Source organism: Mobula birostris, chromosome 12 (assembly GCF_030028105.1).
Source record: "Mobula birostris isolate sMobBir1 chromosome 12, sMobBir1.hap1, whole genome shotgun sequence".
NCBI classification, from domain to species: Eukaryota; Metazoa; Chordata; class Chondrichthyes; order Myliobatiformes; family Myliobatidae; genus Mobula; species Mobula birostris.
The window spans coordinates 21,463,092-21,477,166 of record NC_092381.1 but is presented as its reverse complement, the minus strand read 5'-3'; the positions used below and the strand labels follow the sequence as shown (position 1 = coordinate 21,477,166).

Below are 14,075 nucleotides of genomic sequence, written 5' to 3'. Positions count from 1 at the left end.
CGTTTTGATCTTCCAAAGTGCAAAACCTTACACTTACATGAATTGAAAACCATTTGACAATCCTCAGCCCACATGCCAAGCTGATCAAGATCCCCCCTGCAATATATCATCACATTCTACGCTATCTACAACATTATCTATTTTAGTATCATCTGCAAACTTAAAAACCATTCAATAATGTACTTTCACATTCAAATTATTTATGTACATTACAAACAACAAATGTCCAAGCACTGACCCCTGTGTTCTACTGAAGGTTTAACTTGGAAGCAGAGATCCAGATTTACTAAATAAAATTTCAGATCCGTGCTGTGATAGAACATGGAACATGGAAAAGCACAGCACAGGAGCAGGCCCTTTCGTGTATTATGTCTGTGTCCTTGAAGAATCCTTGAAAGTGAATCCATAGGCTCTGGAAACAGTTTAGTATCGGGGTGAGCGAAGATATCCCCTCTGGGTTCAAGAGCCTGATGGTTGAAGGGTAATAACTGTTCCTGAACCTGGTGGTGTGGGTCCTGAGGCTCCTGTACCTTCTTCCTGATGGCAGCAGTGAGAAGAGATCTTTACCTGGGGTTCTTGATTATCGATTCTGCTTTCCTGCAACAGCGCTCCTTGTAGATGTGCTCAACAGTGGGGAGGACTTTACTCATGATAGACTGGGGTGTATCCACTACTTTTTGTAGGTTTTTCCATTCAGGAGCATTGGTGTTTCCATACCAGGCTGTGTTGCAATCAGTCAGTGTACACTCCGCTGTATATCTATAGAAATATCTCCTGCAGTTGTTGACATTTTCACCCTGGGAAAAAAACTGACTCTTCACCCTATTTAAGCTACTCATAATTTTATAATCTTCTATCAGGAATAAACGTATCAAGGATGTAGAATTCTATTCTGAATTATCTTTCATATCACTTATTGCAGTAGTTTTTGCATTAGATATAATTTAGTTACTCAGATTCAGCTATGAAATGTCATACAGGATACACGAATGAACCAAAAGCGTTTAAGGAAACAACCTTAAAAATAGAAACTAATTAACACCAATCAGATGAAAGCACCACAAGGAAGATGAGAAAGAGGGATGATTCATTTTCAGAAAGTCTGATTCCTAAGGTTGAAACGGTGATAACTAGAATCAAGGCATCTCCTCTATTAAAAAATAATCTCCAGGATGGCAGGACTTTATGACAGACAAATGGAATGCAAGTTGAGCTGATCACCCAGATGGAAAATAGACAAGCTTTAAAACTTCTGATGGACGATACATCAGCACGTCTTCCCCCATCCCAATGAAGAACCCTCCAGAGAACGATGTTCAAACCATCAGACTTTGGAGCAGAATTGAGCCATTTGGCCCATTAAGTCACCTCTAACATGCCACCATTTAATATCCCTCTCAACACTATCCTCCTATCTTCTTCCCATAACCTTTGACACCCTTACTAATCAAGAATCTATCAATCTCTGCTTTAAATATACACAATGACTTGGCCCCCACAGCCATTTTTGATAATGAATTCCACAGATTCACCATCGTCTGGAGAAAAAAAATTCCTTTTCCTCTGTTCTGTTTAGATTTCTTGCTTAACCAAATTACTGAATAAACAGATTAAACAAATGTTTACTATCTCTGGGTCTGTACTTGAAGGAGTTCAGAGGATGAGGCGGTATTTCATTGAAACCTACCAAAAGGCCTGGATAGAGTGGATGTGGACAGGATGTTACCATTAACAAGAGATTCTGAGGGCACAACCACAGAATAAACAGACGTCACTTTAAAATTGAGATGAGGTGAGGAATTTCTTCAGCCAGGAGACACATCTTACACCATCGGGGATATCTTCAAAAGCTGATGCCGCAAAAAGATGGCGTCCATCATTATGGACCCCCACTAGTCTGGACATGTCCTCTTCTAATTAATACCATCAAAGAGGAAGTGCAGGAGTCTGAAGACACATACTCAGCATTTTAGGAACAGCTTCTTCCCCTCCACCATCAGATTTCTGAACAGACAATGAACCCATGAACACCACCTCACTGCTTTTGCACTACTTATTTATTTTTTCATAGTTTTTATTACAATATATGGTACATGTTATGCTTTATAAAATATACCGTACTACTACTGCAAAAGTACAAATTTCACAAGTGTCCGTGTTAATAAACCTGATTCTGATACCTTTCATATGTAAAAATTGCTTCGCTTCATGCTCTCTTTTCAAAGACCATAAGACATACAAGAATAATAAGACCATTCAGCCCATCAAGCCTGCTCCACCATTCTATCATGTCTGGTTTATTATCCCCCTTAATCCCAATCTCTTGCCTTCCCAGTGTAATCTTTGACTCCCTTACTAATCACAAACCTATTAACCTCCACTTTAAATATACCCAATGACTTGGCCTCCACAGTTGTCCGTGGCAACGAATTCCACAGACTCACCACCCTGTGGCTGAAGAAATTCCCCCTCATCTCTGTTCTAAATTCTATTCTGAGGCTGTGCCCTTTAGTCCTAGATTGCCCCACTATAGCAAACATACTCCACATCTTCTCTAGTCAGTGTGGTCCCTCTTCATTCTTTAAACTCCAGTGAGTACAGGTGCAGAGCCATCAAATACTCCTCATACATTAGCCCGTTCATTCCCAGGATCATTCTCCTGAACCTTCTCTGGATCCTCTCCAACGCCAGCACATCCTTTCTTAGACAAGGAGCCCAAAATTGCTCACCATATTCCAAGTGTGATCTGACCAATGCCTTTCAACCATCTCAGTCCAGTGGAGGGACACAGCAACCACCTCCCACTGCCTTCCATAGAGGTCAGCCATAAACCTTTTGCACTGTTAAGCTTGGCTATCTCTGGATAAATCCATTAACCCTTCAAGAGCTTCAGTACATCAACCACTTATCATTAGGTTTGAAATGGAACTCACCACAAAGAACTGCAGGGTGTGGGCAGTTCAGAATAACAACCTTGTTCAGCATCTCTGGGTAATAGATGGCAAAACACCAGGCAAGCAGTCCACCCCAGCCATGGCCAACCAGGACACACTTCTTGTAGCCTGCACAAAAGGTTAAAAAGCAACGGTTTAGTCTGTGCGTGAGAGAAAAGAAGTGTAAGAAATGTTGATTAAAACCAGAAGCGTGACAGTGCTTAATTATCGGCTTTGTAATATTGCATCCTTTCTACAGATGTTCCCAAGATTGAGTTACATTTGGCTGCAGGCTTTGTTCTTACTAATTCTGTCAGTCTCTGCAGTTGTTGTGAAAATGTCTCCATGTCCACATCCTGAAAGCCAAGTAAAGCCAGAACATGAGTTGTTACAATCAGCTGGTTCCCACGGCCGATATGTTGACTGGCTTCTCATAGGCTTGAGAATCTGAACCTTATTTTTCTGGGATTCTGTGGGATGAACACATTTAGAAATATGTATCCTCAGGTCGTTGGGTTTCAGCAGGGAGATGCCACAAGCATGCATTCATAATCGTACACATTTCACTGCCCAGATTTTCGGGTCAGTGGTGATCAAGCACCTAACAGTCACTCATCAGCTGAACACTTAAGCACAGTGTATTCTATGGGACCTCGAACGCGAACTTGAGGGGTAACTTTACTTAGGGTGAACTTCTTCACTCAGGGGGTGGTGCGAGTGTGGAAGGAGTTGCCAACAGAAGAGGCGGACGGGGGTTCAATTGCCAGGTACATGGATGGGAAGGATGTTCTACGAGTCTGTGGTGGCCAGTGTGATCATGTTTGCTGTTGTGTGCTGGGGCAGCAGGCTGAGGGTAGCAGACACCAACAGAATCAACACACTCATTCGTAAGGCCAGTGATGTTATGGGGGTGGAACTGGACTCTCTGACGGTGGTGTCTGAAAAGAGGATGCTGTCCAAGTTGCATGCCATCTTGGACAATGTCTCCCATCCACTACATAATGTACTGGGTGGGCACAGGAGTACATTCAGCCAGAGACTCATTCCATCAAGATGCAACACAGAGTGTCATAGGAGGTCATTCCTGCCTGTGGCCATCAAACTTTACAACTCCTCCCTTGGAGGGTCAGACACCGTGAGCCAATAGGCTGGTCCTGGACTTATTTCCTGGCATAATTTACATATTACTATTTAATTATTTATGGTTTTATTACTATTTAATTATTTATGGTGCAACTGTAACGAAAACCAATTTCTCCCGGGATCAATAAAGTATGACTATGACTATTACTATGGAAGGGTATGGAAGGCCATGGACCAGGTGTGGGTCGACGGGACTAGGCAGCATAACAGAGAGGCCGAAGGACCTGTTTCTGTGCTGTAGTGATCGATAAATCAATAACCAATCTTTAAAGAGCTATTTCATCCTGATATTTTCTGTTGGACTCATGGGACAGTGCGAACAGCCCAGGAATCACTGGTGCTAGTCTCACTCACTGTAGGAAATATCCTCCCTACATCTACTCTGTCTGGGCCTTTCACCATTTCATAGGTTTCAATGAGATTTCATCCGCCCGCCCCCCCATCCTTCTAAACTCCAGCAAGTACTGCCCCAGGGCCATCAAATAGTCCTCATACATTAACCCTTTCATTCCCAGAATCATTCTCGTCAACCTCCTCTGAACCCTATCCACTGTCAGCACAATTTTATTAGATAAGGGGCCCAAAACTGCTCACAATATTCCAAGTCAGGCATCATTAGTACCTTATAAAGCCTCAGCATTACATTCTTGCTTTTAAATTCTAGTCCTCTTGAAGTGAATGCTAACATTGCATTTGTCTTCCTCATCCCTGACTCAACATGCAAGTTAACCTTTAGGGAATCTTGCACAAGGACTCCTGTTCTTTTGTACCTTGGATTTTTGTATTTTTTGCCCATTTAGAAAATAGTCTATGCTTTTGTTCCTTCTACCAAAGTGCATGGTCATACACTTCCCAACATTGAATTCCATTTGCCACTTCTTTGCCCATTCTCCTAATCTCTCTGTCCTTTTGTAATCTCTCTGCTTTCTCAACATTTCCTGCCCTTCCACCTGTCCACTCGGGATCAATAAAATATTTCTTCTTATTATCATTATTATGGTCCACTAACTTGGTAACAAAGCCATCAATTCTGTCATCCAAATCATTGATATATAACTTAAAAAGAAGTGGTCTCAACACTGATCGCTGCGAAACACTACTAGTCACCGGCATCCCACCCTAAAAGGCTCCCTTTATTCTCACCCTTTGCCTCCTGCCAATCACTCAATCCTCTATCCATACAAGTATCCTTCCTGTAATACCATGGGCTCTCATCTTGCTCAGCAGCCTCATGTGCGGCATCTTGTCAAAGGCCTTCTGAAAATCCAGGTACGCAACACCCACCAATTCTCCTTGATTATCCAGTGATTATGTTGCTTATTATTTCCTCAAGGAATTCCAACGGATTTGTCAGGCAAGATTTTCACTTTGGGAAACAATGCTGACTTTGGCCTATTTTATCACCTGCCTCCAAGTACCCTGAGAGCTCATCCTTAACAATCGACTCCAATATCTTCCCAACCGCTGAGGTCAAGCTAACTGGCCTATCGCTTCCTTTCTCCTGCCTTCTTGGAGTGACGTTTGCAATTTTACAGTCGTCTGGAACCATATCAGAATCTAGTGATTCTTGAAAGATCATTACCAATGCCTCCACAATCTCCCCAGCCACCAGAAAGCAAATAATATCACAGATGAAAATCTTGATGAAGGGTCTCGGCCTGAAACATTGTCTGTTTATTCCTCTCCATAGATGCTGCCTGACTGGCTGAGTTCCTCCAGAATTTTGTGTGTGCTATATCACAGATGGACAACTGATAGACTGAGAAATAAAACCACCTGAAGTTGTACAATTTAATATTGAGACCAGAAAACTGCAAAGTGCCCAGACAGAAGATGAAGTGCTTTTCCTCACCCATGCTGGTACCTTATTGCCACAGAGTACTTGAGTCAGAGGAACACAGGGATGGAAATGTCAGGCAACAGGAAGCTTAGGATCCACATTTGGCTTCTCTGATGTATTTTGTGTGCGTATGTTATATCTGATACACACTGAGAAAAATGATACCTGATTATTGACTTAACATTGAGATCTAAAAGCTGCAATGTGCCCAGACTTTTCAAAAACAGCAGTAATCTTCCCCCACACCAATAAATTTGATTAAGAAATTCAAAATGCTCAAACTGAATTAAATTGCAGCTTTATAAATTGAACATTCAGTCTGTGTATTGCAGATTCAAAATTATATGCAAAAATATGTATATAAGGGCCTTTCTCAAATTTGGTTTTATTAACAACTGCTTAATGGGGATTTTGGTGCCAATGGTAATTGTGCCAATCTAACAGGTTAAAACACAAGAAATTCTGTGCAGGATAGATTTGAGGGCTAGTCTAGGGAGGCTATTTGGGTGGAATTGAGGAACGGGAAAGGTATAGTAACACTTATAGGGGTGTATTATAGACCACCTAATGGGGAGCAAAAATTGGAGGAGCAAAATTGTAAGGAGATAGCAGGTATTTGTGGTAAACACAAGGTTGTCATTGTGGGAGATTTTAATTTTCCACACATAGACTGGGAAGCCCATACTGTAAAAGGGCTGGATGGTTTGGAGTTTGTAAAATGTGTGCAGGATAGTTTTTTACAGCAATACATAGAGGTAGCAACTAGAGAAGGGGCAGTGTTGGATCTCCTGTTAGGGAATGAGATAGGTCAGGTGATGGAGGTATGTGTTGGAGAGCACTTCGGGTCCAGTGATCACAATGTCATTAGTTTCAATATAATTATGGAGAAGGATAGGTCTGGACCCAGGGTTGAGATTTTTGACTGGAGAAAGGCTAACTTTAAGGAGATGCGAAAGGATGTAGAAGGAGTGGATTGGGACAAATTGTTTTATGAGAAGGATGTAATAGAGAAATGGAGGTAATTTAAAGGTGAAATTTTGAGGGTACAGAATCTTTATGTTCCTGTTAGGTTGAAAGGAAAGGTTAAAAGTTTGAGAGAGCCATGGCTTTCAAGGGATATTGGAAACTTGGTTCGGAAAAAGAGAGATATCTACAATAAATGTAGGCAGCATGGAGTAAATGAGGTGCTCGAGGAATATAAAGAATGCGAAAAGAATCTTAATAAAGAAATTAAGAAAAACTAAAAGAAGATACGAAGTTGCTTTGGCAAGTAAGGTGAAAATAAATCCAAAGGGTTTCTACAGTTATATTAATAGCAAAAGGATAGTGAGGGATAAAATTGGTCCCTTAGAGAATCAGAGTGGACAGCTATGTGTGGAACCAAAAGAGATGGGAGAGATTTTGAACAATTTCTTTTCTTTGATATTCACTAAGGAGAAGGATATTAAATTGTGTAAGGTAAGGGAAACAGGTAGGGAAGTTATGGAAAGTATGACGATTAAAGAAGAGGAAGTATTGGCACTTTTAAAGAATATAAAAGTGGGTAAGTCTCTGGGTCCTGACAGGATATTCCCTAGGACCTTGAGGGAAGTTAGTATAGAAATAGCAGGGGCTCTGACAGAAATATTTCAAATGTCATTAGAAACGGGGATGGTGCTGGAGGATTGGCGTATTGCTCATGTTGTTCCATTGTTTAAGAAGGGTTCTAAGAGTAAACCTAGCAATAATCGGCCTGTAATTTTGACGTCAGTGATGGGTAAATTAATGGAAAGTATTCTTAGAGATGGTATATATAATTATCTGGATAGACAGGGTCTGATTAGGAACAGTCAACATGGATTTGTGCGTGGAAGGTCATGTTTGACAAATCTTATTGAATTTTTTGAAGAGGTTACTAGGAAAGATGATGAGGGTAAAGCGGTCGGTGTTGTCTATATGGACTTCAGTAAGGCCTTTGACAAGGTTCCACATGGAAGGTTAGTTAGGAAGGTTCAATTGTTAGGTATTAATATTGAAGTAGTAAAATGGATTCAGCAGTGGCTGGATGGGAGACGCCAGAGAGTAGTGGTGGATAACTGTTTGTCAGGTTGGAGGCCAGTGACTAGTGGTGTGCCTCAGGGATCTGTACAGGGTCCAGTGTTGTTTGTGATATACATTAATGATCTGGATGATGGGGTGGTAAATTGGATTAGTAAGTATGCAGATGATACTAAGATAGGTGGAGTTGTGGATAATGAAGTAGGTTTTCAAAGCTTGCAGAGAGATTTAGGCCGGTTAGAAGAGTGGGCTGAAAGATGGCAAATGGAGTTTAATGCTGATATGTGTGAGCTGCTACAGTTTGGTAGGACTAATCAAAACAGGACATACATGGTAAATGGTAGGGCATTGAAGAATGCAGTAGAACAGAGGGATCTAGGAATAATGGTGCATAGTTCCCTGAAGGTGGAATCTCATGTGGATAGGGTGGTGAAGAAAGCTTTTGGTATGCTGGCCTTTATAAATCAGAGCATTGAGTATAGGAATTGGGATGAAATGTTAATATTGTACAAGGCATTGGTAAGGCCAAATTTGGAGTATTGTGTACAGTTCTGGTCACCGAATTACAGGAAAGATGTCAACAAAATAGAGAGAGTACAGAGAAGATTTATTGGAATGTTACCTGGGTTTCAGCACCTAAGTTACAGAGAAAGGTTGAACAAGTTGGGTCTTTATTCTTTGAAACGTAGAAGGTTGAGGGGGGACTTGATAGAGGTATTTAAAATTATGAGGAGGATAGATAGAGTTGACGTGGATAGGCTTTTTCCATTGATAGTAAGGGAGATTCAAACAAGAGGACATGAGTTGAGAGTTAGGGGGCAAAAGTCTAAGGGTAACACAAGGGGGAACTTCTTTACTCAGAGAATGGTAGCTGTGTGGAACGAGCTTCCAGTAGAAGTGGTAGAGGCAGGTTCAGTATTGTCATTTAAAGTAAAACTGGACAGTGGGTTATGGGCTGAGTGCAGGTCGGTGGGACTAGGTGAGAGTAAGCATTCGGCACGGACTAGAAGGGCCGAGATGGCCTGTTTCCATGCTGTAATTGTTATATGGTTATACAGTTATATGAATTTACTGCAACAATTAAAGCAATTATTACCTCACTGAAGGATTAGGAAAATGACATACAAGACACAGAAAATAACGTGAATGAACCTTGTATTCTTTGGAATAGTCACTCAAGGGAAATATTGAAGTTGTGAATTTTTCCACCTGATATTCAGTTTAAAAATTAAATATACTATTATATTAAAATAATATGCGCGACAGTTCCCCGATTATTGATTAGTAGAGTTATACAGCACTGAAATAGGTCCTTTGGCCCAAGTTGTCCATGACAACTAAGATGCCCCATCCAAGCTTGATTGTCAGAGTTTGACCCATATCCCTCTAAACCTTTCCAATCCTTGGATCTGTTTTTTAAAAACTTGTTAAAGTACTTGCCTGAAACTTCTTCTGGCAGCTCATTCCATGTACATAGCACCCTTTATGTAAAAAAAGTTACTCTCAAGTTCTAATTAATTCTTTACCCTCTCACCTTAAATCTATGCTCTCTAGTTGTTGATTCACCAACCCTGGGAAAAAGACTGAATGTGTTCACCCATTCTATACCTTTCATGATTTTATATACTGCACTTCCACCAGATCACCTCTCAGTCTTCTTCACTCTGAGGAACAAAGCACTCACCTGTCCAACCTCTTCCTGCAATACAGCTCCTCAAGTCCTGGCAACATCCTTGTACATCTTTGCTACACTCTTTCCAGTCCTATAGCATCTTTTCTATAGTTGGACGACTAAAACTGAACACAATACTCCTCATGTGACCTCACCGTTTTCTTGTAAAACTACGCCATGAACTTCCAACATTTATACTCAATGCCCTAACTTGTGAAGGCCAGTATAACAAAAGTCTTCTTCACCACCTAGTCTACCTGTGACACCAGTAGTGTTTAGACTGAACACTTCAGCAAAACTTTTCCTTAATCAGTCACCCAGTCTGCAAAGGACATTTTTCGACTTCCATGGTCTATATCAGGTGTATTCCCCATATGATGCTGATGGAAGCAGTGTTCTAAAACATTGTAATTGTGGGAGCGCAGTTTCCCCACTACTGCCATTGAACTAGAATTGCATAAAACTACTTGATTGGGGTTAACTCAATTAATGAACTTTGAAAATTTAGTCCCTTTTTAGAGAATACAGAACAATATAATTCTAATTGCTTAGAAGAAGCTCTCCGCCTGAAGCATGATTAGAAATTTGCTCTTTATTTTAACATAATTGTGAACGTTTATCTACTTAAAGCGGAAAATGAAACTTTGCCTGCACCCATTTCATTCTAACTGTGAAACAATTTGGAGTTTAGACTCCAGTTCTTCAGTCTTCAATACACTAAAAAAAAATCACTACAGATCAATGCCAAAGTATAAAGTGGTAACCACTGGCACTGTGTCTGCATTTTACTGAAAATAGAGAGAGAGAGGGAGGAGAGAGGGAGAGAAAGAGAGAGAGAGAGAGAGAGAGGAGAAAGAAAGAATAAGAATTTAGCAGAAAGAAGGAAATGAGGGGAGAAAATACTAAACCTTCTGGTGATTCAGCACAGAATTGTACGCCCCAGGGAAAGCAGATCAGACAGCCTGTTGAACAACTCACCCAGGGAATCCACAATCTCCTTAATGTCCGTGATCAAACAATCCAGTTGGTAATTTTCACGACCGATGGGTGCGTCAGATTCCCCATATCCCCGTAAATCAACTGCGATGACTCGGAATTCGCACTTAAACTCTTGAAGCTGATAGCGCCAGGAGAACCTGAATTGGAGAGTAACATTCTTATAGGGTTACTCGAGTTGAGACATGCTGGTACATTTTCAGACCTTTAATCCACCTAAAATTTTAAACATATGACAATTTTCTTTTCCTGTACAAACCCTAGACTTTCTCATGTACCCAAGAGGAAACAGCTGTATTTTTAAATAAGTAATCTGTATTTTGGAGGTCCATTAATACAGCCTGGTGTTCAGAAGTAGCTGAATTCTAACCACCTGACGGGTCCAGAGATTCAGCTCCTCTTTGTTATCCTTGCAGTATTTGTTTTGCCATTTTGTTCTCTTATGGCTTCCGAACAATTTGAAACCTGTAGGGGTACACTCAGGAGGACATGAACACAAGATATTCTGCAGATACCGGAAACCCAGAGCAGCACACACATTCAGATCCTGATGAAGGGTCTCGGCCCAAAACATTGACTTTTTATTCCCCTCTGTAGATGCTGTGTGACCTACTGAGTTTCTTCAGCATTTTGTGTCTAGGTTCATGAGGAATCCTTTAGAATGATACAATTATCAAGAGTAACAGTCATTTAATTTTAAAACTTACTGATTGATTGGTTTTCTGTCGCAGACATCCCACCTCTCCCGGAAGTTCCGGGAGTCTCCCGCATATTGATAGTGGCTCTCTGATGCCCGGAAATTATATACAATATCCCGCAAATCGATTTCTTTGAGAGGGAGAGGGAGAGCAAGCATCCTGATTGGTCTCTCTTCATGCTAAGTAGACCTACCTATCAGTTTCCTCTGTGGGCGGGCTTTACGGTCGACCTCAAAAATAATGACAGTGTTGCTCACTGCACTGTTTGCAACAGTGACTTTTCTATTGCCCATGGTGGGTTAAAATGTAAAAGACATATTGAGGGGAGTTTAACAGGTGTCATTCGTTCATTAGCATAGCTAACGTTACTTAAACTAGCTGGCTAGCTGCTAAGGAGCTACTCCATTGATATCCTACGTGATGACGCCAAACTCCCTGTAGACTCGCTAAAGGTTGTAATAGGATAAACATGATACTATAATATAATATAAGTACATATTTTAATGTCACATCTTCTGCATATACCCAACTTGGTTTACAGATTAGACAAAATCACTAAACAAAGTATTACATACATCCTTGGAGGTTGACCAGGGGTGGGGGGGATATGGGGTTGTGGGGGAAGGGGCTGCTACCTCCCTGAAATGGTGGTGTTACCATTTGAGTTTTTGTCGGGTGGGATGTCTGCTGTCGTATTCAATGGTAACAGTCCAGTTGTTCTGTTGTGCAACACTAAGAAACTTGGTACGGGAGAGTTTTTAAATTGGCAAGCCATTGCACTGGGCAGTTAGTTCTACTCTCTCTACCTCAGAAGTCTGGGTCCAGTGGTGTGCGTAGTCGTTACAACTGTGGTCTTCCTTGGTTGCAGTGGATGACCATCACTTCTTCTGTGCCTTGTCCTGCCCTTCACCTCCACGAAATGTTGCAGAACCACCTTCCTGGCTACTGGATCTCACTGTTGATCTCACCTGCACAGTCCACCAGAGCTGGTTTTGCATGCTAAGACAGGTATTCCCCTATCTCACTGATGTATGAGGTCCACCAGCTACCCTCACTCAGTGTAGCCTGCCTTTCAAAGTGATATTACCAACATTTTGTGGATGTGAAATTATTTAAAACTAACTTTAGTTTCAAATTTACTGAATTATACAGTAATTAATATCAATTCCGCCCCCCCCCCCAGCTTCAAATCAATTGAAACACTGGGTATAGCTGCTGTTTAACTTCAGACCCATTCTCATTAGTAACTGTGGTGCACTACAATGATCGATCCCACAGTTCCAAAAATTCCTTTAACATCTGAGGTCCATCCATTGCAAACATTTCCCTGTGATGTTTGTAAAGAAAAATGTGTAACCTAGAAACAAGGTTGAGTCATGGGCATTGGTTGGATTAGTGATGGCATTTGAAAACTCAACCAGGATTGGTCAGATTAACCAATAAAGAATCTTCTGATTGAGACACTGGACAGTTGAGGTCCTTGCATATCAGAGGATTATGGTTTCAAGACATCGGAAGTTTGAAACCATCTGAGGGTCAGGACCGTCTAATGATTGTGGTGAGACTGTGGGACTGGACTGGCCAGAGCCAATGACTCAAAGAGAAATTATTTTAACTAGAGACACCACATCAACTTTAGATGTGGCCTAAATAAAAGAGGATAAAAAGGCTTGATTTTCACAAGATATTTAAATTTTGGTTTATAGGATATAATCTGACTGAAAATCAAAGAAAAAAACTTCAGATGCTGGAAAGGTGAAATAAATCCAGAAAAAGCTGGAAACACTCAGCAGGTCAGGCAGCATCTGTGGAAAGTGAAACAAAGCTAACATTTAAAGTTGAAGCAAGCCCCTCAAAGGGTCTCTGACCTGAAATATTAACTTGGTTCCTTTTCCCATTCACGCACTGCCTGGCCTGCCGAGCACTTCCAGCATTTTCGAATGTCATAAACTCAATCTGACTGGTTGGGTCAAATACTTTATTTCAGTGTTTCAATTTAACTATAAGTTACGTGTAATTTTCCATATTCAATAGCTTATTTTGGATTGGAAAGTTTAATTAATTGCAGAATATACAAACATTTTTGTTAGGTAATTCAACTTCAAAAATTGCTAACAATTGTTACAAGTGGTATTCTGGAAAGGTCAACTCTATTCGAGTGAATATAATCAGCAACATAATAAATTGAACTGAAATTCTAATGTGCACAGTCTTGGGAACCAGGAATGTTTAATTTTATTTCAAGTTATTCAGAGATACTGAACGGTATCAGGCCCTTTCGGCCCAATGTGAGAGGAAACTGGAACTTCCAGAGCAAATGTACATGGTCATGGGGAGAATGTACGAACTCCTTACAGAGCCACGAATTGATCCTGGGTCCCTGGATCTGTAACAGTGTTACGCTAACTGCTACACCAGCACGTCACCCTGTAATTAACATCAATGTTCCTTTAAATGAACTTTAATCTTAAACTTACAAATAATTATAGCTAAGGCATTGATACAGTTGGCCACTCATTTCAATTCTACTTCCCATTCCCATTCAGCCATGTCAGTCCATGGCCTCCTCTACTGCCACGAGGAGGCCACACTCAGGTTGGAGGAGCACTACCTTATATTCCGTCTGGGTAGCCTCCAACCTGATGGCATGAACATCGATTTCTTGAACTTCTGGTAATTGCCCCCTTTCCCTTCATCATCTCCCATTCTTGCTTCCCTCTCACACCTTCACATCTTACTTGCCCGTCACCTCCCTC

At 41.0% G+C, this 14,075-nt stretch overlaps 1 protein-coding gene across 1 annotated transcript in view; it reads right to left on the bottom strand.

Moving 5' to 3' along the window:
- ephx4 (epoxide hydrolase 4) overlaps positions 1-14,075 on the bottom strand; it is a 73,207-nt gene that overhangs the window by 25,985 nt on the left and 33,147 nt on the right. The window contains exons 3-4 of the mRNA XM_072274596.1: positions 10,604-10,761; positions 2,934-3,062 (exon numbers count right to left, since the gene is read on the bottom strand). Coding sequence (XP_072130697.1) covers positions 2,934-3,062; positions 10,604-10,761 — 287 coding nt within the window. The remainder of the gene's footprint in view (positions 1-2,933; positions 3,063-10,603; positions 10,762-14,075) is intronic.